General features: G+C 36.4%; 1 protein-coding gene across 3 annotated transcripts in view; it reads left to right on the top strand.

The window, feature by feature from the left end:
* Positions 1-27,383, top strand: part of SEMA3A (semaphorin 3A) — a 339,746-nt gene that overhangs the window by 295,034 nt on the left and 17,329 nt on the right. For all 3 annotated transcript variants that reach the window (XM_075081518.1, XM_075081516.1, XM_075081519.1), the window contains 7 exons: positions 5,135-5,277; positions 6,405-6,519; positions 6,618-6,687; positions 7,755-7,899; positions 13,708-13,927; positions 19,084-19,175; positions 22,226-22,267. In XM_075081518.1, the coding sequence (XP_074937619.1) occupies positions 5,135-5,277; positions 6,405-6,519; positions 6,618-6,687; positions 7,755-7,899; positions 13,708-13,927; positions 19,084-19,175; positions 22,226-22,267 (827 nt within the window). The remainder of the gene's footprint in view (positions 1-5,134; positions 5,278-6,404; positions 6,520-6,617; positions 6,688-7,754; positions 7,900-13,707; positions 13,928-19,083; positions 19,176-22,225; positions 22,268-27,383) is intronic.

Here is a 27,383-nt window from a genome sequence, read left to right as displayed (position 1 = left end):
TTCTGTTCCTTCAGCTTACTCAATCTTGACAGCTAAAGGTAATTTCTGTGCCTTCAAGTTTATAGATCTTCATTAAAATGCTAATACAATTCAGTTAGAAATCCAATTTCTGACTTTTATTGTTTCTTGCTTTTGGGGAGTGTGTGTTTATGCGGTTGTTGCTGCTAAAGAGTAACATTTATAAAAGAAGAAATGCAGATCGATTTTCCTTAGCTTTTTCTCAACCTGAAGTGCTGAGACAAGCAAAACATGTTTCCATTACTTAACTAAGCAAACAATGGCATATAAATCATAGAGGCAGCTGGACCAAGGTGTCATTTTTATGAAGAGCCAGATTTCTCATGAAGGACAGTTTAATGGGCTGCTGCCAGTGAAATGTCTGCGGAGCTGGTAATTGCAGGAGGGCACACAAAAAGTGGCGCTAGAAAGGTGTCGTGTGGGAGCTGAGAAATAGCCCCACAGCCAAGACAACTGGAAAAAGGAGACTGAAGAAGGTGTGTGATTTAATAATTTGCTTCTTGAGGCTGATTGTTTTAAATAAAAATCTAAGGTTTTATTTTTAGCTTGTTCACATTGGCTGCAAGATCAGAGGAGTGTTTTTAGCTGTAATTTTATTTTGATCATGTTTACGCTGTGGCATTGTTTCTCCTTTGATCATGCTTAAACACGTTTCAGGCATGTTTGTTTGATGTATGCTGCTTTTAAAAGCACTCTTCCACATTGTCTGCTTGTGTTTTTTTAAAGCATTGAGTCATTGCAGAATATTTGCCATCAAATTATTTCTTAAATTAATTTTCCCAAAACATGCTTTCTGGACTTCTAACCAGTGGGAAACTGCTTTAAACAAGAAAGTATTGAATGGTTGTAACAGCATTTCTGAGTGCTTCACTGGAGAGAGTTTTAGGGTCACAGCACACCTGATAATTCATAAACAGAAACTTGAAGTCCTCTTATCTATCCACAATAGCTGCAGTCCACTGACTTTTACAATTGTCACCAGTGGATTTGGAACACAGTCCCACTTTCCACTCAGTAAAACTTGCTTGAAGTTCATTCCAGCACTTTTTTTCGTGGCTATGTTAAATGTATGAAATAGGTCAACCCTGACTGAATTTTTTTAAACTTCCCATGGGGACCCCTTGATACCAAACCTGTTTAATTTTGCAGGGTAAGGCAGGGCAGTCTCAATACTTGAGCATACACATTCTTTCTTCTGCTGCATGGGTGAGCAATTAGGAGTCAAGAAGTCCCTCGTCTGTGGACAACATCTCGCTTCCCTTCCTCAAAGAAGAGCAATAAAAAAATGCTACATAGTCCATGGAGAGTGCTATGTTGCGTGACTGCTGGCCATCTGGCTGATTGATTCATCATGACCCTAAACAGTTAGTTATAAGCATGGTCTGAAGCCCTGGAGTTAAATGCAAGTGTGCATCAAGCCTCAGGCAAGTCAAATAGCTCCTCTGCTAATGAAACAACAAAGAACACACTACAGCTCACTAGTTCACACTACCCATTTCTTAGCTTTATAACCTATGAAATTATCAACCCCATTTCTCTCCTTCTCTCCACACATATAATCATGATGTTGTTTTTATGATCATTATATTAATTATGCACAAAAATAAATTTATTTCTATGTGCAACAGAACAAATGTAGCTTGTTCTTCCTCTGTTTGCTTCATTGCATAGACATAGATATGGAAGAGGGGAAAAAAACCCCAAACACCACCAGGTAACAAAAACAAGGGTCCTATAACATGAAGAACCACTCTTTTATTGACTAAAACATATCGATTTAACCAGATAGTGAAATAGCCTGAGGTTTGCTCAGCAAGGAACACCAATATTATTCAACAAAAACTGTTCCATAATGTACATTGAATGTGTTCTAATACAAGGCTGTGTGACTGCTTTATTTTCAGGGATGTAGCTAGGATTATTAATCACTAATTGAAAATCTGAATTCATCCCAGATGAGCACTGATAAGAAATGTATACAAAGCATATTCACACATGCTCTGCCTGTGGCATTAGTTATAGGCCTTCTTCACACACCTCTTCTCTGCTTCCGCTCTGACAGCATTATTTGAAATATATATTTTCAATTTCTTAAACTATTTTTCTAACATTCTTTTGTCATTCCTGCTTTAATGCTAGACTTTCTTACTGTTTCTAGGTTTACTTTCAAAATTATGAGAAGGAAAGAAAAGAATAATAACATACCAACCGAGGGCAAGTTTATATAACCCGTACTATATCAGCAATATTATTGACTCAAATGGGACTCCCCACAGTATCTTCATAGGCCAATGTAAAGTTAGATTTTTGATGCCTGATAATACAGTGATTTATTTTAGAATTTGATACCTTGTGATTTACAAAACCCATTGCGCTAAAAACAAATCATTCAACCATTTGGGAATGTATTTAGGTTTTGGTTGAATTATTTTTTTTTACCCTTTTCATTAAGACCTTGAGATTGTAGAAACAGTAATTTCAGACAAGAGGTCCTCCAGATCCAGTAGCCCATACCACTGTCTACTAATGGGTATCCTCTATCTCTGATGTATCCTTCCACGGGCTGCAAAGCAGAAATTTCAAGCTGTATCCTTGTGTTTCTTGTGATACAAATTGCATTCAAGGCCCTGGTAGTTTGTGTATAAAATAACAGATATTTACCATGGTACAGTATAGTCTAGATATTATTTATCTTGGGTCTTGTGTCAGTGTAACATGTAGGCTATACATGCATTCTAGAAAGAAAGGAAGTGAATATAGTAGCTTAAGTTACTGGGGTTTGGGGTGGAGAGCTTAAGCTGCTTACAGATTTTTGGTGTTTTCACATGTCTAGAAAGATTTATTTTAATAAAAAATAGATAATAGACACAGTTCCAGACATCTATTCTGTGGCCTGTGTTGTTCAACATGTTCATAAGTAACCTGAAAAAGAAGTTGAGCAGCAGGATGAGAAAATTTTTCACACGATACTAAGTTATTCAGCATAGGGAGACAAAGGGATACTGTGAAGAATAACAAAAGGATCTTATGCAACTGGGTAGCTAAGCAATCAAATGGCAAATTAAATTATTCTTGATGAATGATGTAGTGATAAACCATGGGGAAAACCATGAGGAAAACATGCCTGTCTTCACATATAAAACGATAGGCTGCAGACTGAACATTACCAATGAAGAGTGAGGTTCTGGGGTTATGGCACATAAAGTTCCATGAAAATTTCAGATTACTGCTTAGGAACTGTCAAATCCATATGAAATGTTAGGAATTAATAGAAAAAGAATAGAGAATTCAACAAAGAGCATTGCTATAGGGCTTGTATAAAAGTACAGTTCATCCACATCTTGAACACATTGGGTATTTCCAATACAGTAATTAAGAGGCACCAAGTGAAGTTAGTAAGATCAATGTTCAAAATATGAAATCAGAATTAGGTTTTAGTTCATTAGATTTTGTGCATGAGGAGCAAAATCCAAAATGACGTTATGAATGCTGGAAATTTGCATGGGTTCAAGAAGAGTCTAGACAGATAGCTGGTTGAAAAATCTATTGAGAGTTACTAAACTCTCAATAAACTCTCAAAAAACTAAAACTAAAAAACTAAACTCTCAAAAGCAACCAAGCTCAGGGAATCAGCTACACTGAAAATAGTTGGAGAAAGGGAGATTATTCTGGGAAAATACTATTTGTACTTACCATATTCCTTCTTTGTCCCAGATAATTACTTCTGGACAATGTTGGAGTCTGTATATTGATCTAAGTAAACCTTGGTCAAAGTATGGTCATTCTGCTGCACTGTGTATATACACACACACACAGAGTATACAAGAATATATATATATACACACACACACACAAAGTTATGCAGTATGTACTCATAAAATAGAAGCATCTAAACGCATACATGCATATATATATATATAAAAAAATATATAAAAATATATCAGAATATGTTGCTTACAAACCCTGCCATCCTTAATAAGGCAATGGTTTTCACAGGACAGCTAGTGCAAACTGGCAAAACAAAGTACAGTTCATTATTTCCGTGACTATATAGCAATAAACATACACTGAAAAGATGTTAATGCATGGCACTAAAATAGCTTATAATTTCACATAAGAACAGGACTCTGAGTAGTTAAATATAGTTCACAGTTAATTATCCCAGCAGGATGTAAAATGGTTATAAAACAGATTGGTAAATCTGTTGGATATGCCTTCTTTTCCAAATATAGTGAAAGGTACCAGCTGAAGTATCTCTGTAAAATACAGTGATGAGCCAGATTCACCACTGGTATGAATTTACTGTTATGATTTCCATAAAATTTTCTCCCAAAATGTTTTTCCACCATTTTTTACATAACCGATCAGTACGTCTCCATTTTATGTGTCTTCATTTGTTGATGTACCTTCTTTATCATCAAATAATGTTTTCACTCTAATTGTCAAGAAATAAAGGCTTTCTATGAAAAAAAGTATTTTAAAAATTGACAAGACACAGTATTTCAACAACTTGAAACTCACAATTGTATTTCGCTTTTGAAAATGAGACAAAAATGTTGGGATTTTGGGTATAGTGTGGAAGTAGACAATATCAATCAAAATTGTATTTTTTTAACTCTTTTTTACATTGATTTTCTAGATGTAAAATTCTTTCATTATAGATTCTTCATTGTTGCTAAAGTTAGGAATATGACATTTGTCTCAATAATTGTCTCCTTCTGTGTGTGACACATAAAGAAATGCAGAAAGATTATTGACCAAAGTCATAACATCCAAAGAAACATGAAAAAATGTCAGTAATAAATACATGGAATTAGGAAGCTATCCTGTAATGCTATACAACCACTTGTAAAGAGATTTCATGAATGTTTAACTGCTCCCATAATAAAGTTAAGATCTGTTTGTTAAATATCTGTAGCAAACACCTCTATGTATTAAAGATAAGAGGAATGTAACTACCTGTCACATGTTAATGGCTGATGATGTACCTAACAGATATATTTGCCATTTGATGCAAATATTGATTCTTGGGAAGCAAGTTCACAATTCATTTATATAAGGAAGGAAAGTGATTCAGTTCATGGAGTAGTAACATACAACGACATTGTCATCTCAGATCCTAGGTTTATTAGTGCTCACCTGATACCAGAGAGCGACAATCCAGAAGATGACAAAATCTATTTCTTCTTCCGTGAAAATGCAATTGACGGAGAGCACACTGGAAAAGCCACTCATGCCCGAATAGGGCAGATCTGCAAGGTAAAATGATGACTTCTTGGTGTGGGATTGGGTACACTTGCAGGGTGCTTTGCGAGTGATTTTAGAAACTTCATTTTCTTGCCTGTAAACTATTCAGGATTAACGCTGTCATTGTACTCAAACTGAGATCATCCCAAGTGAAAAACAGGGAATAACACACCCAGCATTATACTATTCAGTTCGTCTCTGTTTGGGGAAGCTTCACAAACTATGATGTTTTGTCATAGGCATCTTCTGAGGCTTAGAATGTGTCTGCAAAATCTTTTACAGGAAATGTGATACTTCCAGGTAGGCCAAAAACATTTGGAGAATTTGCTTTTTAAAGGAATGTTAATACCTTTCCATTTGCACATTAGTGAAAATCTTTAAAACAGAGGCAAAGGAAGATTTGATGAAAAGGTTGTTTAAGTTTAGCTGTAGAAATGGGCAACCATTCAGAAGACATTTAATGACTGCAGATTGAATCATTCATCCACACTGATAAGCGTCTAAATATTTTTCTGACAGACTTTTAAAAAGATTTCTACAAATGAAATTATATTAATAAAAGTAGCTTTGGCAAGTATTATGTTTACAGTAGAATTTCATGTTAATTCATAAGCACAATTTCAATTAATCTCGTCAAATCCAGAGGCAGCTGCTTGAAAACCAATTGCCCCATAAATATGGAGTCCTTGGTGCACTTTATTCATAAGTTTTGCAGCTGAACAACTGATCCCACTGTTCTGGCGTTTTTATCTACTTTGTTCCTACCCAGTTAAGAATAATAAACCTCTCCAGCTTTTCCAGGACGTGGCAGCTTGGGAGCTCTGGAGCAAAATGTTCTGCCTGTCTGATTTCTCTAGTGTTATATATGTATTACAATATATAAAGAGGTTTGGGGTTTTTTGTTTTTTTTTTTTAGTTATGTGCTGCTGTGAAATATGTAACAATACAATGTAAAAAAAACAATTCAGAATTATTGTTTTTAACAACATAATAAAGCGTTTGTATGTAGAAGGTGAATTATTTTCTCTGGTTTCTGTAAGGAACATCTTGTGGTTATTTACTATATTTCCTCTGTACTTTGTTGAAACTTCAAACAAAGACCATTACTAGATATTAATGCAAAATACTTTTTTTATTAGAATGACTTTGGTGGGCATAGGAGCCTTGTTAACAAATGGACAACTTTCCTCAAAGCACGTCTGATTTGTTCTGTGCCGGGACCCAATGGCATTGACACACACTTTGATGAACTACGTAAGTGGCAGTAATGGCTTTGAATACAGAAATGTTTTCAGGTATTATCCATAAGTATTTAACTTAGTTTTCTTTTCTGTCTCTTGTTACTGTTACAGAGGATGTGTTCCTAATGAACTCGAAAGACCCTAAAAATCCTATAGTCTATGGAGTGTTCACAACTTCCAGGTACAGAACATATCATTTTACTTGCATGGAAACTTGGGTGGCTGCTTGTTTTAAAGAGGTCTCTTTGTTAAAAATGTTTCTAGGAAACAAAATTTTCTTAACCTTTGAACTGAGAAGTCAGTGGCAGTAAGAAGCAATGAATTAGGTTTCTTTTCATATGAGCAATGTACATCATCACTCTGAAGCTAGTAATCACAAAGACTATCAGTTTCTCAGGCTGTTCTTGCCATTGAATTGGCTTTTTATAGCAGGGATCAGAATTTGTAGCCCTTTCCACACAGATCTGGAAAAACAACACAAGCAGAAATATGCCTGTTTGGGGGCAGGGTGAAATAGAAAATCTGTGGTGTAAGAAATTGTCTACTCGAGGAGGTATTAGCAAAAAATATTGCTGAAATCTGGAAAGTTTAACGTCTTTCAAAAGTTCTGTTATTGAATCACATATAACTGTGACCTGAATGTTTTGGTTACATTGTGCTTTCACCAAGAACAAAATTATACTTGTAGCTTTGGCCTGAGGAAGGTTTGCAGTACTGGTTGCATTGCCACATTTATCTGTGAAGGACAAAAGCTTTAGTTTCTAAACAGAAAGTTATCTAGTGATAACCAGGCATAGAAGAGGGAGATTTACAAGTCTTCACTGCTTCTGTAAGAAATCTCAAGGTAAGAAACAACACTGAAGCTTGCGTGTGCACTGCCCAAATGATGGAAGAGACTGCTAAAAAAAACAGAAAAATGCAAAGTGTAGGAAAGAATTGAATAGTCCTCTAGGGAGAGCCCTGTTGAAGTTTACTCAGACTGGGGCTTTGGCCTTCTGGGGACAATATGTTTTAAATAGTGGAATAGCAGCCATCTGCTTAGGAAAATGACTGAGAGATCGTATCAGTTATGCTGAACTTTCACAGGAGGTGAGTTAGGATTGCTCTGAGAGCATGTCAGAGTTTTGATAATCAGCACATGCAATAAATTAGAAAGCAACAAGCTGCTATTCCCATAGCTCTACCACCCGATTAAACTGACTGATAATTTAAAGAACCTGATCTGATTTCTTCTCCCCTCATTTTTAGTAATATCTTCAAGGGGTCAGCAGTGTGTATGTACAGCATGACTGATGTGAGGAGGGTTTTTCTTGGTCCCTATGCCCACCGAGATGGCCCAAACTACCAGTGGGTTCCCTACCAAGGGCGAGTGCCATATCCGCGGCCAGGAACTGTAAGTACCCTAAGAAATACAGTAATCTAAAAAGGGAAAACTATGGAAAATATTTTCACACATTACATGGTCCTTGAGCTGAGACCCAGGAAGGAAACTGAAAAAGATAATGAAATGGATAAGGTGGTAGAAGGGAAAGCTGACAATTCTTCCACCTCCAAAAGATACTGATTTTCTTGTAGAGTATGAAACTGCAATAGAAACTTCATTTGGATTTTAATTTTGGCATTCACGTTAACAACTTCAGCAGAAGTTTGAGCAATGGCTGGAGACCTCTACTGAAAGTCAAACGTTTAATAAATTACTCTGCATTATCCTTGGAATTTGTCTTTGTTCCAAATATTGGCTGAGCCATTCTTAGTGAGAATGAACAAAAAACAGAACATCTGCCTGACTGTTAAGAAAATGTCAATTGTTCTCGACGTTAAATCTAGTACAGTAAGACAGATATTTCTGCAGTGGACGATACAGTGACTATAATAATTTCTAACTTCCACTGGCATTTTTTTAAAATCTATGCTTCTTCTACCTGTTTCTCTGTTCCTAGTTTATGAATGACTGAAATGACAGTGTATATAAGACATCCATATTTACAATACCCAACTGGTGTCATCACATTCTAGAAATATTTAATGGCCTCTGAAATTACCAGTAGTCTAAGAAGATGGGACATTTATGAAAAAAGCATTAATTGTATACATTGAGGTAGCTCCTTAGCTAGTATAAATCAGCTTGACCTATTTAAACTCTGAAATAATATTGCTGAAGATTAAATGTATGTGTACACATGAATACATATAAACATATAAATATACATGTAAGTAATATATCTTTTTGTAATATTCTTTTAAACACCTCCTTAAAGACAAGGCACAAAACAAAGCAGGAATAATTTTGATCCTTTCTTTTAAATCATCAGATTTTTTACCTTTGTCTGGTATGTTTTGAAATTGTTCTTTCAAACCTGATCTTTCAACTGACCTCCAATAGTTAGACAATATACATGCTCAGCCTAATGAAAATTACTTCCTAAGTAAAAGAAAACAGTGGCTCCCTGACAGCCAGATTCCTCACCACCCCTCGCACCCTCACTACATCAGCTAAACGGATTCCTAATTTTTTCCAGAGTTAAAATACAAGCTCTGCAGCATAAAAGAGTTTTCATTTCTCATTTGATGCTGAACTTTTTTTTTAAAATTTACTATAGTTAATGCTGATATGTCAGAAGTTATATTGTTTTACATCCCTGTGGGAAATGTGAATGAGTAGGTATTTTTGGTATTTCTTGTGAAGCTAATATCATCTCGTCAGTCAGACAGACTTAATAAATTAGTGTTCATTATTCTGTTTATTTATGTTCATCTTTGATCCCAGTATTGATTAACCTTTCTAAACAAAAACAAATAATGGATAGTATGTAAAACTACAGACAAAGAAGAATGTTACATGTTTCTATTAGAGAAATAGACTGAGATACAGATCTGACTGCTGCACAGTGGCTCTGTCCTCAGCAGAGATCGGATGCAGCTCTGTTGAGATTCTGAATGCACAACTCAAATATTTGCCCTAGAGACTGGCAACACAGCTCTGCCTGCCTCAGAGCCTGTGGGTTATTCCAAGACTTGCCTGAGGGTCCTGAACTGAGATCCAAATGGGAAAAAAATAACTTGATCAAATTCCCAACGACAAGCAGAAGAACAGGGACCTCAATTCATCCACTAAGTGTCTAAGTGACCTAAGCCACCAGGTCTTCTGCCAAAATAGGGAAATACAGTTCAGTCACATATACTTTTTTTCTGGCTACCCTCTCAGAATGCATTTTACCCATACAATTTCACCATAACATAATAAGATTCACAAAGAAAGTGTGAAGATGTTCAGATTTCATTGTAAATATTTTTCTTGTTTAAGGGCAAATGTGATCCCAAATTATACAATAGCCCTGCAGTCACATCATGGAGTACAAGAGGGCATGCCACTGTAAATGATGTTAATTAAAGAGTGGCTGAGGCATCAGTTTCTCCTAGCCCACTGCCAGTGACTCTAATCCTGGTGTCTACCACTTTGAAAAATATTTTTTTCCTCACACTTGCTAAAATCATTCTGTTGTATTAGTAGGATAAAACTGAATTTTAAAATGAGAAACATTTCTGGCTGAAAAGAATATTTTTGTTTCTAAAGTGATAAAATGGGGTGAAATTTCAATGTTGAGAATAAAGAAGAAATGCTTTTGAAGTTCCTTTAGAAGTCTGACTTGCGGCTTCCTTTTCCAAGAAACAGGGAAAAGGAAGGGAGAAACAAAACCTGAGCTTTGTAGAGTGGTTCAGTTCCAGATCTCACTGCAGTTAAACAGTACTGAATTATCTGAGGAATTTAATAAGTGAGGTGCCGGTAAAGTTCTTGAGCATCTGTTGACTTGCCCAGTGTAACTAAAGAAAAAAGAAAGTTAATGGTTCTTTTGAGAAGTCAGAAAACTGTGTAAACAATTCTGTATCAGCTTCACATTTAACTAAGCATTTGCCAGGAATTTTCCTTTAAGATCTACAGAATTTTTTTTTTAACCTTTTAACAATATTTGGGAGAGGAGGGAGAATTTTTGTGTGTACCTCATCTTGGATGAGGCACCTCATCCTGAATTCATACCTGACTTCCTGTGAATTCTTCTACAGAGCTCACTCAAGTTTTCTCTGCTTCATGGTACCAAGAGTCTTCAGTTATGACCAAAGCACTTTTTGTCTTACCAAAATGTAGCTATTGATTCATTCTGTTGTATTTCCTAATAGGCCAGTTAGGGGATAGCCTAGTTATCTCCTCCTGTCTGATCAAAACCCCTGACATAGCATACTGGGGACAAACAACTGGAAGCAGATGTTAAAGGCAAGGGTTCTTTGGCCCTACTTGAATCCAAGATCAAGCTCATTTCTCCAAACTTTTTCAGGATATTTATATTCATGCCTATCCTTTGGCACCTGAAAACTTTCTACTTCCTTGCTATCGGTGGGATTGATTAGGTATATAAACATGAGTCCTGATGAAGCACCTTGCCGATTAGCTTGACCTAGACCTACTAATATCAAAAGCGCTCCTGTCATTAGCTTCAGGGATAATGCCTTTGTTGCGTATCCTGGTTTTGTGACCAAACTTAACTAAACACGACAGGACTTTCCTCCTCAGGACAACCCTTCCCTTCCCTTCCCTTCCCTTCCCTTCCCTTCCCTTCCCTTCCCTTCCCTTCCCTTCCCTTCCCTTCCCTTCCCTTCCCATTCCCCATCTCCCTTCCATTCCCATTCCCCATCTCCATTCCATTCCATCTCTGACTTTATAAGAGTCAGATTTCTCTGCAAGCAATTTGGACTATGGATGGGCGAAATCTCCCCTTCTGATGGTGACCATTTCAATCCACTGAAAAGGGAGGGATTTCTAGCACGAAGAGTTTGATTTCATCTCAGTCAGTTTCCTAAAGTGGGGTGGGATGAATGCGAGCCACAGCCTAGTCGAGGTATCCACTTTAAACTTTAGATGTAAAGACACAAATTTACTGTCATTTTTTTATTCTCAGAAGAGAAGGGTGTCCAAGGAGTAATGTGGTTTTCAGAATTGGGAATCTCACATACTCACAGGAGTATGACACTAATTCTAGTTTTATAATTTTTCTGCAGAAAAACATTGGTCAACATTGCTGCAAGTAAAACCCTTTGTTAGGAAATGAGACAGAAAGTAAATATTCAAGCAGTTGAAACATAGCTGAAATTAATTTACTTAAAATTGAAATGAATATTCATTCACTGTTTTTTTTAGTGTTTGCCCAGCTGCAATTAACAATACTTAGTTCTCGTGTAGTGATTTTTATACTTAAAGCACTTTACATATATTATCTAATTAATCATTATCTAATTAATCTGAGTAGTATTGAACTGTAGTTTGAATATTAATAGAGATGTAAAGCAAACAAAATTGAAGAATTTTAAATACAATTTTTGAGACAGACAATGGTTTGGCCAATGGTTATAAAAAAAAACCTATCTGATTTTCTCTTTGTAATATTTCTGTACAAGACAGCAAGAATATATAACAATAAAAAGGCTGAAAAATGTTGACACTATAAAGTACATAACTAGCTTGCTTTCTGCTTAGTCTGCTCCCCATGTATTAATCAAATATTCTCTCCCCCTCCCTTCCTCCCTTCCATACCATGTAATGGAACAGAATGCGGGAATTTGCTTACTAACAAATATGCCAAAAAGGGACAATTTACACTTTATATGCCCACCCTGGAAGCGTCCAGCGTCCCTTTGCTGAGTATAACAACTACCTCTTTTGAAAATATTGATTTTTAAATTTATTTTCTGATGAATTATTAATAATTTGTATCAAGGTGATAGCAAAGACAATTGATTTCTTCTGCTGAGCATCCTGCAAGGTCTGGATTCTTGGTTAATAAGCTGTTGTCCTCTGGGTTCTTAATTTAATTGGAAGATATTCTATATCTGGATATAAAGGGCAAATTATCTAGGGCATTTTAACACCAGCTGTTGATATTTCAGGTTTAAATGCTGCAAACATAATTACTGTCAACTGGGTTTCAGAGTTTTATATGTCTTAAGTAGGTATGTCTGAACAGATTTGGAGAGGAGGACACCAAGTTCTTTGCCGAGTATCTTTGCACTGGTGATTTAATGCCATTGTGGCTCGTTTTCTTCATCCATTCAACATTACTAACACACTACTAATGCTTATGTTAGAGTAACCTCTAATTGTTCATAAAACACCAATTCTACAGAAGAATTCAGGGCAAATGATGGCAATTAGCCACAGTCCTCAAGCCTCCCCATGGGGACATGTGGTAGGTGAAAGCGGAGGAATAGTCTTCTGGCTACCAAAGCCATGATCTTACCTCTCTTCCCTTTTCAGCCTGTATTTTTTGCTCACATTGGGAAATGTGAACCCTCTGCTCTTCACAGATTAGAAGCAAAACTGTCTGACCCACCCATGGCTATGTAAGGGGGCAAAGGGACTCTACTCTGTTACTTCATGGGGACCAGATTAATCCGAAGGGGACACCGACTTCTCTGTTACTGCGCAGTACACAACAGTGAGGAGTTAGTTCTTTAGAGAGACTTGTCTCCCCTAACTGTTCACATGGACATTCTTATCAGCAACACTCACAGAAGACTTTCTTCAGAATCAATGGAGAGAAAAGAGATACATTTAGGACATGACTAATTTGATTTGATTTAGCGTAACAGGATCCATGTTATTGGGACTACATGGATGACACAAGCTTGTTGAGACAAGCAGGAGTTTGAAAATCAGTAGAACATGGAATTATCCCAGCATTTAAGGATTTGGTTCCTCAGAGAGGAATTGGCTTCCACTCAATTTCTGAAGACAATACTTTGAAACTGAGATGGTGGCATAATTAATTAATTTTCTGTTGTACACATAACCAAATACTGAAATTGCTTGCCTCATATTGAATGATTTCAGATAATTCAGGATTTCTTCCTTCTACCAATTAAATACTAATCAGTAAATGACTGAAAATCCTTTTGCACTGCATAGTACTAAGAAAAATTATGTATGAGGATCATTTACATTCTGTTAACCATATTCATTTAAATCCAAAATGAAAAAAAAATATACTTTTAGTGACACAATTAACTTCTGCTGTCTGTCATGAAACACTTAGATCCCCCGTCATATTTAATTATAGACTGCAGTAGTTGGGATAATTGTAATGAAATGGATCTCTAATATGTTTCTAGTGATCGATAATAAAATGTAAAACACTTCCTTTATTTTTTTCAGTGTCCCAGTAAAACATTTGGAGGCTTTGATTCCACCAAGGACCTTCCTGATGAAGTTATAACATTTGCAAGAAGTCATCCAGCCATGTACAACCCGGTATTCCCCATCAACAACCGTCCAATCATGATCAAAACAGACGTGGATTACCAGTTCACACAGATAGTAGTAGATCGAGTAGATGCAGAAGATGGCCAATATGATGTGATGTTCATTGGCACAGGTAAGAAATCTTGAACCTACACTGTATGCTCAAGGCATTATGGAGATGTAGGTCAGATAAAATTTCATACTCTGAAAGACGGAACACTGACAGAACAGTGTATACCTGTGAAACTTTGGGGCAAGTCTCAAAACTGCATGTGGGGAGGTCTTTGTTGCATATATTTATTGTAACAGGTTCAGGCCGTGGCCTGCATAGCTTAATTCTTTAGGACCTTTGCCAGCTGGATTAAGATCAAACCACTCTCTTTTCAACTACTGTTATTAGGGAATTTTATTAGAAATATCTTGCCTTGTTAATTATAATTTAGTATTAAAATGCAGGTCTTGAGGTACCCATTTTGAAGTGCAGCATAAGAAGCATTAGCATGAATGAGGCAAGTATCCAGGTAAGGGAAATGTCTTGTGTGCCTTTCAAGTATTTCAAGTATTGCCTTAAGATTCTCAGCTCTTTAGCCAGAAGACTACATCATTTGACTTAAGATGAAAATCTCTGGCACATACAAAGTGTTTTAAGAAGAGCTGATATTCAGATAGAAACTTGATATCCCTTCCAAAGCATTTGGAGAATCATTCAGCATGGGCATTTTATCAGAATTGGAAATATGCACTCGGAAAAGACATCTTTTCCAGGAAGGTAATAATAAGAAATAACAGTGGCCAGAAATTAGCTGATATGCATTTATGTAGGATCAGGGACTTCAGAACTATGCTGACTAGCAGTTGGTGGATCTACTTCTTCACCTTTGAAGATTTTCCATTAGTTGACTGGTGTTTCAGTTATGCTGAATAAATGTATTTGAAACTTCTATTGAACATAATTGCTAGTAATTAGACATTGGCATCATGAAGGCAAAACAAATCAAACCAAACCAAAACCCCACTGCTTCTTTTCAGCTTTAGACCAAAAAATAACTGCCTGGCTGTCTGTCTTAGTCCAATTTTTGACTTGCTTTAAGTACAGTTCTGGTGCTCTAGACCTGGGGTCAGATTTCCAAAGCAATAAATCTCAAGGTCTGTTTCATGTTGATGCCTGAAATATATTTCAAGTAAACTGAGAGCTGATGAAGCTTTGTGTACCAAACACAGTGCATGTGTAGCAATTCAGAACATTTACTGAAGGAAATGCAGCTCTGCAGAAAGTGTTCCAGCTCTTTAAAGCTGTGAACTGAGTTATTAGATACCAGTGCTACAATATGTTCTTGCATAAAACATTGAAAAGTAGTTTCATATGATTTTACACAACACATATATTTTCCATCACACATTAGAGACTTCAATACCATCTACAATTGGCAGTGTTTTGTGCCTTTCAACAAGTCTTCTATGCCCTGATTCAGCCCAGAAAAAAAATTAATGGCAATGCTCCCCTTGGCTGCGATGTGAGGGAACAAGCCCTTCAGCATCCAGAGTATGATACTGAACAAACATAAGGAGCTGATTTATGTCTACATCTTGAGCACAAGAGGTGGCATTTATCTCACCGAAGTTTGGCATTCAGTCTAAGAAAGATGCCTTGGCTTCTGCAACGATGAGAGATAAGTACTTCCAGAGAGAGATTCATTGTACTTTCTTCAAGACCTCTATTAGAGTAAGATGGATAGTTATGCAGAAGTTCTTGTCTGTTTTCAGACAGTACAGGAAGACCTGCTTAAACCTGAGCTGTAGCTTTTAGATAGTTATCATTACTTATAGTGGTTCTTATCTAAATTAGTCAGGGAAAGTCTCCCTCTCAATGATATCTAGCTCTTACCTTTGAGTTGGGAATTTAGGCACTCACTTAATTCCCTAAACCACTAATATTCAGGTGTGTGGTAAGTGCTCTGGAACTCATCCAACATTGCTGATATTTGTGCCCAAGAACTGTACAAGTATTGAAAGACTATTACTTGCAATTGCCAAAAGAGGTTTCAGCACCAAAAGCACAGCTTCAAAAGTGCAGTGTGTTGTTATTTCTCAAAATATTACTTTTGTCAATGAGAAACTGTTCTTTTTCCTGCAGAAGGTTATACCCTCATAGGACAAGAACAGGCATTGCAACACCTGTGCTTGGAGCTGGGGCACAAAAGATGCTCCATGCTCCCCTGAGATCACTGTCCTTATTGCAGTTTTCAGAATGAGAAAAGGGCATCTTCCACAGCGGGGGAAAGGAAAAGGGGCAGAACTGAGGCCCTGCCTGCCTTCTACCAGAAAGCTGCACTGAACCAGCTGGTCAAAGTCAAAGGAACCAGAAACAGATACACAATCAGTGCATATTACATCTTCCTCAAGCAAAGAAGAAACCGTGGAGCAGATTAGGGACTCTAGTCAGAGTCCAGCTTTCCTTTGATGATCTGAACCTATGACAAAGCCAGAAATAAGCTCTCTGGGGTATGACTGGATTTTTCTATGCAGGTCTGTCCCATCAGATTAGATACATTTCTCCGTATTTTCCATTGCTGTTGCAGCAATCTACATTATTCCCACATGCTGCTGAACTTCAATATGTTGAAGAAATACTTTTTTTTTTCCTTTTCATTGAATAACTGATGATAATTGAACACAACATAATTAATAGCCATCCAGTGTGGTCACATTTTCCTTTCCTGTGGGTGAAATCTTTAGCCAAGCAGTTTCTTTCCCACTGTGATTGTACCAGTGTTTCACAATGGAAATAAAATCATATCGACATGCTTGAAATTATGTCAGAAAAAAACAGGATTTAAGACATGGACTTAGTGCAGATCCTGAGTGTCTGATGTTTGGGATCATTTGGCACAGTCAAGATACATCTGTCAGTAAAGCAAATTAATAACAGTAATCTTATCTCCACTGAGCAGAGCCTATTGATCCTAAAGGAGAAGTCTGATTCCATTTGTGTGAAATTGTTTGAAGTACTGCTCTGTAAAACTTGATCTAGAACTCAGATAAAGCCCCACTTCAGTACCTGTGGCCTGACCAGAGTCGCCGTAGTGATTAACACAGTGTAGCTTTGACCTCAGAGGCTTTCTCAAGCATCAAGCGTCTGTAATTGTTGCAGGATCCACTTAAAAGTCAGACCTTTTTTTGAAACAACATTATGTGGGGAATTCGTGTCTGCTCCATGCCCCACACAGGCTCCACAGTTTCCCTTGTGCTGTTTTACCAAAAATCCCTCTTTATTTCTAATAGATGGCATTTGATGGGTTGTGACCGAGGACAGTCACAGTCCATCACATAATACATTCATGACACATTGCTATGCTGTTATATTTATTAGATCAGAGTTTTCTTTTTTTACCCATAGAATGTATTTTCCTCAAAACCACAGTCATCCAATTATCAAGCTAATTAAGGAAATGAACTCATCCATTAAATTACAAATATAACTAACATCAAATTATCTGTTGTTCTGAATTACTCTGTTGTAGAAATGTGGATTTCTTCTTGTTTTAAAGTTTATATTGCATTTGTTCTGTATTGTTCTCAATATTTCTTGAAGTAAATATATTCAACTAATAGCAGTAAACATGATGAAAATTACTTCCAAAACTTCGTATCTAGTATATTTTTCTAGCTTAGTTTTTAGCTGCCTAAATAAGAAAGTTGTGCTTTGCTTTGTAGTTGCTGTTTTAAAAGAACTAGATTTTTTCTTTCTAAAAAAGAATCTATGAATTTGTGACTAATGAAAGAAAGCAGTGATGTACACATTTTGTGGTGAAAAAAAATCACTTATTTCTAAACTTCCAAAAATATGTACTTAGAAACCAACATCTGCTTAATGGGCAGCTGACAATAAAATTAAAATCTCAGTTCTACAGGACATTCTAGGGTTTCTAGAATATTTTAATCCAAAATCATGTAAAGAAGTTGAAATAGCAGAATTCTCTCATGAAATCAATAGCTTTTAATTTGGTCACCTTATAAAAACATTTTCAACCTGTGTAATCTATTTTTTTCAATTTTATACATATTTTCACTATAGAAGCAGTGAGTTGCCATCTTTTTAATCAGAAGTTTCAACTAACACACAAATATGTCTACATACAGAATATATTTTCATTTTGTGTAATTGATGGTTCATTCTTGTTTTGAGAATGTTGACCTTTACAGTTACTTTGAGAATTTTATCCATTTAAAATGTCTTATATTTTCCTAAACTATTACTGCTATATCATGTGCAGCATGAAAAGTCCTCAGGGACGTAGCTGTTATTCCTAAGGTATATTTGCATGGCACTACAGTTGGCTGGTTAAAAAGAAAAGCCACATACAGACTGTTTCTATTTCAGAGAGTCTGCAGTGATATGTAATAACCTAGAAATGATTCTTTTTGTTGTGGTTGTTGCTGTTTTTCCCTGAAAATTCTGCTCATGGAAACAAACAAATAAATCACAGACACAGAAGCTGTAAAACTAAAAAAGATAGTCGTAAGTCCCAACTGTATTCACAAAACCAAAGGCTGTAGGTCTGGAATTTCAAGTGTTGGCCTTGTTCATGTAAAAGCCAATTACAAAACTCCAAGAATGTAAATGGATATATAGAGAGTATTAAAATGCTGGCACACACCTGTTTCTAAACAGAAGATACAAGTTGCATTGCTTTTTACCCCTCAGCAAAGACCAGTATCTAACACACAGAGAAATACAGATGCCCTAAGGGGCTTATACATCTTAAGTACTTTGCTTGGCACAGGGAAGATCGCCCGTACTTAAGAAATCTAACTGCTTCATCTGCCTAACAACATTTGTCCAGATGTTTTTATATCCATAGCAAGCCTCCTGACAGCATCTTCACATGTATTTTAAGAATGACAAACATCATATTCAAAATGGAAAATAAAACATGCCTGGGTAAATTTAGTGCGTTTCCTTCCTCAATTAAATGACTGAAACATCTGTCATTTTATACTGTTGCTTAAACGGTGTTTCAGACCTTTTAATTCTTTAATAACTATAGTGGTATTTATCTTCTTTGTTGCATTTTGATAACTGAAATACTTCAGTGAAATGTCCTACTGAAATTCAGTGGTTTTCTAGGTTATTTTAAATAGAAGTTGGTATTTGGAACGAGTGTTCAGTGATACGTAGCTTCAAAATCTTTATATGTGAAATAATTGCATACTACAGGGATCTCTGGCTGCTCTGAAACTGAAGTATGCTTCTTAAGCACCTGAAACCTTTTTTTTTTCCTTTTCAAGATATTGGAACTGTTCTTAAAGTGGTTTCAATTCCTAAGGAGACTTGGCATGAATTAGAGGAAGTCTTGTTGGAAGAAATGACAGTCTTTCGGGTAAGTGCAGCTAAATTTCAAGTGTCAGGTTATAGATTTCTCTGTGGACAGCTGCAAACTAAACTTCTTGCAGTCTAGCCAAGGAATAGCCTGGCATACCCCTCTAATTAGCTTGTCATTTAGAGACCCAGACACTAGTCAAAATAAACCTTGAAACATTCAGTGCTAGCTGGAGGTTAATGATAAAAGAAATGGCATTCTGGGCTCTTGTTTTGTGGTTTAAAAAGTAAATTAGTAGCTCTGAATCTTAGTGCCATTGCGTGCTGTAGATAAATATGTATCTGTGCAAGTGTGGGAATAACGCCTCTCTGTTTTGTCCCACAGAGGTATGCAGTACACAAATTTTATAGATGCATAAACTCTTAACAGTATTCAGACTATCAGCATAGTGTAACTTTAGGAAGTTACTTCAGGAAAAACAATGGTCTGCACAGTTTTCTTATGCCTAATAATCTGAGAAACAAAGAAAATGTTTATATTTTCCAAAGAGACTTTAGGGTCTCATTTTCGTGGTTCAACACCAGGCACTGTAAACACCCCCTAATATTTAGTACTTTTTTGTGAAAATCAATCTCTTCCATTTTTCCTATCTGAGCCACCTAAAGAGAAGGCATCCGATAGGCACTCCCGCAAGTCGAGGCTGAGTAAACCTTTCAAACACTTTCCAGACAGAACCCAGGGATGTCTTGTGTTTTGTACACAACGAATCATTTACATTCCCCATGTTATTCTTTTTGTCAGTGCCTTTTATAGCACCATTTCACAGGCTCCAGGCTTTCAGGAGGTTGATACCTAGCTGGGAGGGTGAGATTAATCTGGCAGTGCGAAGATGATGCTTGCATGCTCGGACAGCCCCATGTCCCGTGGTCTCACTCCAGATGTGTTGACAAGGACTGTGCTCCGAATCTGCCACAGGGGCCCAGCCACCATTCCTTATCATACTCAGTTGTATACCTTTATTTCTGGTTTCTGAACAGACACAACATACCTAAACAGAACTTACATATTTTTGTTATTATTTTTAACAATATTTATTAGACAATTAATATTATTAACATTTCATTTTATATTATCAATGATTTTAATATTATTTTTATTTTTTTTATGGGCAACTTTGCTTTTACTGGTACCAAACTTGCACAGAAACCACGATTTTGAGTGCAAGATACAACTGAAAAATGGGTATCTCTGTTTCTGCAATCCCTTTTTTTTCTTTTAGGGCAGAATGTGGGATTTTTTCTTTCCTTTTTTTTTAACAGAAAAAAAAAGTGGAAAAGAGAAAGAGAAAATGCGACAAGTAATTTGTGGCTCCCATCTTTTTTTCTTTTTATACACACAAAAGTCATTACCTTAATGCAGGATAATTTAGCAATTGTTGATAATGTATGAGTCTCTTCCCTAAATCAAGCTGAAGTGCCGAGTTAAAGGAGAGCAGAGAAATATAAAAGTGAAAGAAAGAAAATAAATGGAGTGAAAGTTTTATTTCAGAAAGGCTTTACAGAAGTAGAATGGTTAATGGCAAATTCAAATCTGGTATTTTACTTTACATGTGTATTTATTCATTACACAAAAGGATTTTGGTGTTCTGATTTACTTGAAAGCTGATTTATCTTCTTTGGCATGTATTTAAGCCTGAAAGAAGGCATTAATATACTTCAGTGGAATAAGCAGAATTTGTATGCATAAGATATGGATCTTTCAATAGGGAATTTGCAACAGATTTTACATGTACCTTAACCAAATGTAAATTTTCTTTAGTTACTAAAGAGTCTACATGCATCATAAGCAATATACTTCGATGCTTAAACTGCAATGTGCAGAACAATGTTTTTCATTTATAATTCCACAAGACTGAGTCTTCCATATCTATTACATTGATAACAAATGCCTCTTTTAACCCCATTTGTGCAATATTTCCCTGAACAGCTGAGCAAACAAACTAATGAGTTCAATTTTCATTCAAATGTTACACTTAATTGATGCTTTCTAATAGAAGGTCTATTAACCCATTTGTAAAGGCAAGTCCACATGCTTAACATCCACTGACCCATATCGAATTCTCTCAGGATAAGCAAGTTGAAAGCTACACAAGTGTAAAAGCTTAATAAGGACTTTATTAATATACATAACCAAAAGTATGATGCGTGGGATCAATAGTAGGTTTTTAGATGGAATAAAGTTCATACAGAATTGACTTACAAAGTTTGTAACCAAATTATGCCACTTGTATTCTCAGGATTAAAATCCATTCAAGCAGCTGGGCCTAAAAGGTGTAACAGTCTTTTAATCAAATCTAAGCATACTCATTCTGTTAAATGTTTCCTACAGTCTCTCATGTAAGAAAGTAGATACTGGTTTGACATCTGCTTGCTACAGATAAGTATAATTAAGAGTAGACTTAGCTAGGAGAAGAGTAACTCTCCTAGTGACCCATTTGGTTGATTAAATAATGAGTGTTCCAGGGTGGAAGAAACCTCTTGACAGTTTTAGTTAGTTTTGGTCTGCAAATATGAGTAATTTCTTTGTATGTGAGTAGTGTGATGCAGTCAACAAGATCATGCTTGGGATTAAGGCTTGTGCTTATCAATAAGATTTTGCAGAAATGGGTTTTTCACCTTGATATGGTTAAAATGTGTTACTTATTTCAGTGTTATCACCTTTAATATATAGTATATATGTATTTTGATACAGCCATTATTATTTTCATATTACCTGGGAGGTTCTTTAAATATAGCTTTAATATTTAGTGTAGAAATTAATCTCAAGATGTGAAACTAGTAACAAAGTAATCACAATGAATTTGTAACAATCATGGAAAATTATATGTCTACAATCAACATAGCAATCAAAGATGCACCTGGATATGTACATGCATTCTAATCCACTTTCAGCTAGAAACTATTTCACTGCAAAAGAGAACAAGAAGCACTTTTACTAAGGAGTGTCTAGTTTAATTTCAGGGTTTCTAGGTTGGGCAAATAGCATTCTAGCAGAATTTGTATTTTTATAGAGTTGATTTTATATTTTAACTCTTTTTTTTTCTCTCCTAGGAACCCACTGTTATTTCAGCAATGAAGATTTCCACAAAACAGGTACTATGTCCACAAACTTTAAATCACTTTTAAATATTTATTGGTCTCTGTCTTTTAGAGACAGTAACTTGGCAGTCAGTAGAGACATATTAATTACAGCAGCAGCGTCCCGTCCCCTTACATAAACATCAGTAGTTTCTCAGGAAAATGTGACATGCAAAGGAGAAAGGAAAAGTCTAGTTTGTGTTACTTACTGGTAAGGTGGAAACTAAACACAAACTAGCCAGCTGTCTGGAGGCTCTCAAGGAAAAAAATTCCACGTTATGGAATGTTCTCCTGACTGAGAAACTGTTCAAAAGGAGTGGCCAAACTTGGTCCCTTGCTTTAATGGGGCTAGCTCTAGTCTCTGTAGGAATAGTCTAGTACAAAATGCACATAGTGGAAGCAAAGACTGGAAATGAGACATCCTCCTCTCTTGCTATCCAATGCCCATTCCATTCCTGGATGTGCACCATTCAGCTTTAACAAAGAGGGCAGATCTGATTCAGTCCAAATTTTCCATGGCCTTCTGGTTCAGTGACATCATTAGGATATGGGTTCCAGACTCCAGAATTTATATTTCCTACTTTCTGTTTCTGTAACTTCTTAAAGAAAATCTATGTATTATAGTCTTTGTTGTAGACCAGACCATAACTAATATGAGCTGGACTTCTTGATGGATGGAGGTAAAGTTTTGTCTGATTTACAGCATTTTTGAGCAAATATGGGCAGTTATTATTAGTCGTCTTTGTGATGCAGCTGATGAATTATGTTGTGCAAAGAACATTGGGCTGCAGTCCGTGAGTGAAGTGGGTAGGCGCCTATCTTCCAGTTCTGCCAGGAATTAGGTAGATGGATCCCAGCCACTGTCATTTTCTGTCTCAGAAGTCTGAGACACAAAATTCAGTGTCAAATTTAACATAATAAAACTTTGTTTTTCTTTTTCATATTTGTGTTGATTTGGAACCTAATTCAGTAAAGACAAGCAACTTGTTCACACTCTTTAATTTTCCCATTAATGTCATTGTCAGTAAAGAGGAGATTTAGTATTACTTCCAGGGCTAGGTGCACTAAAAATTGTGTGTGTTATAAATAAGTTTTAGTTACTTCATCTGCCTCACTCTCTACATGATTAAACAGAAGTTGAATTCATACTGTAATGGACAGAGCTCAATATTGTGTTTAAAATGCTTCATATTTAACTCAGAGTTCACTGTATTTACAAAAGTTGTCTGAAAACATTCAAGTGTTTGACAGAAAACATTTTGTTTGGGGACACTTTTCTAACATAGTTTACCACCTAAAAAAACAAAAATGGCAGGACAAAAAAATATACTATTGAATATGGGATATTTAAAAACAAACCTGTCAAGTTGTATATATGTTCACATCACACCAAAATTCTCTGCTTTGGGTTATTTTTATAGGTACATTCCCTTAAAGCAGCCAATCGTATCTGATAACAGACCATGCATTTTCATACGAGTTCTTCAAAGCATCTTTAGTTATTCAGGAGATATTGCAATTTTCCCTGAGTCTTTTGAAAACAAATTTATACTGTAAAATCGTCTAAAGCTAAAAAAGAGCATAAACCGCAAGTTATTCAGGCAGGGTTAAGCTCATGATAAATCAACCAGCCTCAGGCTAAAAACGACAGAATCATGATACAGTATGACAAGCTTTTGGCACTGTGTCTCTGTATCAAATATGTATATGGCGACATGCTTCCATTTTATATTCATGATTTAAAAATACTGTAGTTTTGTAACTCAGACACTTTACTCATTGTGCTCTGATAAGCAGGGCATTTTTCGTATAAACAGCACAATAATTCTATGCATTGTAGAAAGCAGGAGCATGAAATGTAAGCACTAAAACAAGCATGTCCTACTGAATAACTTTAAAACAATCATACCATTTTATTTTTTCACTAACAATTCTTTCATCCAATTATAAAAACATGGTACTGGGAATTTCTCCTTATTATTTAAATGTTTTACTACACTGGTTATTCAAAGCTATCTCTTTTGCCATCGTGTCAATATGATACGTTACAAATTACTATTTTTTCCTGAAGACCAAAATCTACAAACTCTTCAGGAGAAGAACTTAGCTTAAGTTTTACATTACATAAAACTCTAAGGCTCCCATGTGTCTATGAGTATGAATTTGGCTCTTGAGCAAGAGTGACTTTGAATAAGGAAATTTAGCCTCTGTGTGCAAGACTAAGCCTTCATACAGTCCTCCTCAACTCTGCTGTCTTTAACTCACAAGAGTTATATTTATATTTTCTCATTGAGGCTACATATTCCTCCTAACTGTGTTCAGAGCCCTAGACTTGTGTAACCTTATCACTTCAACAACTTACGCATGGTTAGCAATAGACGCAAACCTTCAGAGGAGAGCATCCTAGAGCCACTGTAACACCCTGCAGCTGCCTAAATTTACAGTTCTGCAGGAACCAGGCTTGCAGGGAGCCCCTGGCTACCACTTGGCCCTGATCTTGTGAGGTGGGGCTCCATAATTTTTCCCTTGATTTAAAAATATGGAAGCAGGCCAAAACAACTGGCGGGGCTTTCAATCAAAGGTGACTTTTTGTGGAGCAAGCTCTCACCTTTTTTTAGAGTCAGGTTTGTGATCCTCTGTTGGAAAAAACAAGGAGATCCTTGGCTGATACAGGCCATCTCCTTGTCTGGTGAACTGCTATGAAGAGCTTTTGTTTCTTCTCCAAAAGATTCTCAAAGGCCTTCAGAAAGACCTTAATGACTACTTTTATAGTGCTTTTCACAAAGCACTGAATTTTATTTAGAGATCACCATTTCTGTCCATAATGAGTATATGGAAAGGACCAGCTCAAAATGGTTATGTCACTTAAACAGCCCCCTGAACTATTCTGCATTACATATATATATATAACTATTCTGCATATATATATATATGTATGTTACTTTTCAAGACACAAAATTAAAGTAAATGGGATTTGAACCTCATGCTCCCTAAAGTTCCTTTTCAAATTCTGCCAAAGTTCTTCTTTTTAAGCATTAAATTTTTTATCTCTCTGTATTTTTTTTAATTGCAAATGGAAAATTCTCTGTTATCTCTTTGTTCGGCTTCTAAAGAAAATCTGCATTTTGGGCAGCACCATGGGCAAACAGAAACCACTAGATTGCTTAAAACATTTGTCTCCTCAGCTTTTCTGGAGTTCTGATACATCTGCAAGAATTTTTAGAGGACAACTCCTCCCCCCCCTCCCCCCCACCTCGTTTGATCTGATAATCACCTGATTTATTAAATTAACAACCTCTTGGGAGAGATTCTTTGCCCAAGAGGCAGTTTGACTGTGTATGGCAAAGTAAGGTCAGACCATTGATGCAAATCACTCTGTTACTGTTTTCTGTATTTCGTACTGCCTGGATTTATATATTATTAGTGTCCAGAATAATGATCACCAGCTGGAGTCTACAACCGTGATCAGAAGAGCAGCAAACAGGGCAGCAGCCTTCAGGCTGTGCAGCACCTGAAACACATAGTGCGGTTCACTGACTGAACTTTATGAACTTATCAACAAGGAAGAGTCTTTAAGTAACCCTATTTTGGCCTTGTCTTTTTTTTCTTACGTGTTTCTGGTCATCCTGTAATTCTGAAGACATTTATTAGAAATTAGGGAGGGGGCTTTGACAAAATAAAGCTGGTTACAGGGGTGCATAGGAAACCATTACACCATTTTTTATTTTCCCATGTGCATTTTCTGGGTTGATTTTTACATTAGTTGCACCACACATTGCATAGATATTAATGCCCCAATTACAAAGGACTCAGATCAATTCCATCTGGACATTTAAGATACTTAACTGAAGCTCTAATTTGACCTATGCTGCCTCCATAATCAGTAAAGAGAAAAGGCATTCCCTGAGAAATAGTTAGGTCTCCTAAGATTTGAATTGCTGCTCTTTTACTGCAGACCGTACCCCTAAGCTGGGTACTTCATTAAGTAATTTAAGTTAGAGAGGAACAGCTTATCATGTCTGCTGCCTGTCATCTGCTTCTCAAGGATACAGCACTAACTGGGGACTGGTATGTACAGTCAAGGCTTTGTGTAGAGCTCTGTGTGGTCAGAGATTTTTGCCCAGAGAATGTGGTTTTACAACCCAGCTATGGCACTGTAATAGACGGAAGCAGCTGCTTAGAAAGGGCTTAGTTTTCAATTTACCAGTAAATTTCCTCTGGGTGCTTTCCTTGTCATATTTTCTTTGAGAAAATACTGGTGTTTGTATAAACGCACGGGATGTTTCTGTTACAATTAATATGTCTGTATAAACTGCCAAGCTGCTGTCTTCGAAAGAAGTTAATGCAACACCTTTTCTGGGTGTTTTTGCTTTTGCTGTCTCCTGGCATGCAGTGCCCATCATTTCTAGTAGGTAGGTGATCTCAGCCACCTTCCATCCCTGAATTCTCTGGAAATGGTACCTCTGGGACATCACAATGCAGGAGATGAAGAATTTTGATAACATTTCTTGAAATCCTCTTTTTCACAGAAGCCTTATATTTTTTAAGGTAGAAAAAAATGAATATAAATTTGTCTTTTCTTGGTGGGACTGCTTGGAGTGAGACCTTAAAGAAATATGTGTTAATGGCTTCACTATGGGTGCTGGGTGACAAAGTTTAAGCTTTTGATAGAGAAATGTCAGTGTTTCCAAAACAGAAGGATTTTGCCATTTAATTTTTTGTTTATCTCTTTGTTTTGTTTTCCCCTAGTTTTGCATCTCAGAAAGAACTTTATTTGCTTACTATTCTCATACTTGTTTTCTTTGTGAATTAGTGCTAAGCTGAAATATCTCTGTTTGGACTTTCACGTGGAATCAGTAGTTCAGTTTCCTGATGTCCCTCTGGGGATTGTGTCCCTAATAGAGCACATGAATTTGATATCAGAGGGGAAACTGAGAGAGACAAGATACTCTGTTGTGCTGCCCTACAAAGCTGTAGCTCATTTTGTATGCATGTTTTTTTATTTACTTCGTGGCTTCTCTCTGCATTTGAACTGTCTTCCACTCAACTTTTGGTTCTTATCCAAAATAAAGTAAGCCATCTTCCCTCATTAAAGCTATGTTTCAATTGGTGTATGTGATCTATAGAAAAA

The sequence above is a fragment of the Phalacrocorax aristotelis genome, chromosome 1, assembly GCF_949628215.1.
Source record: "Phalacrocorax aristotelis chromosome 1, bGulAri2.1, whole genome shotgun sequence".
Lineage (NCBI taxonomy): Eukaryota > Metazoa > Chordata > Aves > Suliformes > Phalacrocoracidae > Phalacrocorax > Phalacrocorax aristotelis.
The sequence above is the reverse complement of the archived record's forward strand: the minus strand, read 5'-3'. Positions and strand labels throughout refer to the sequence as shown.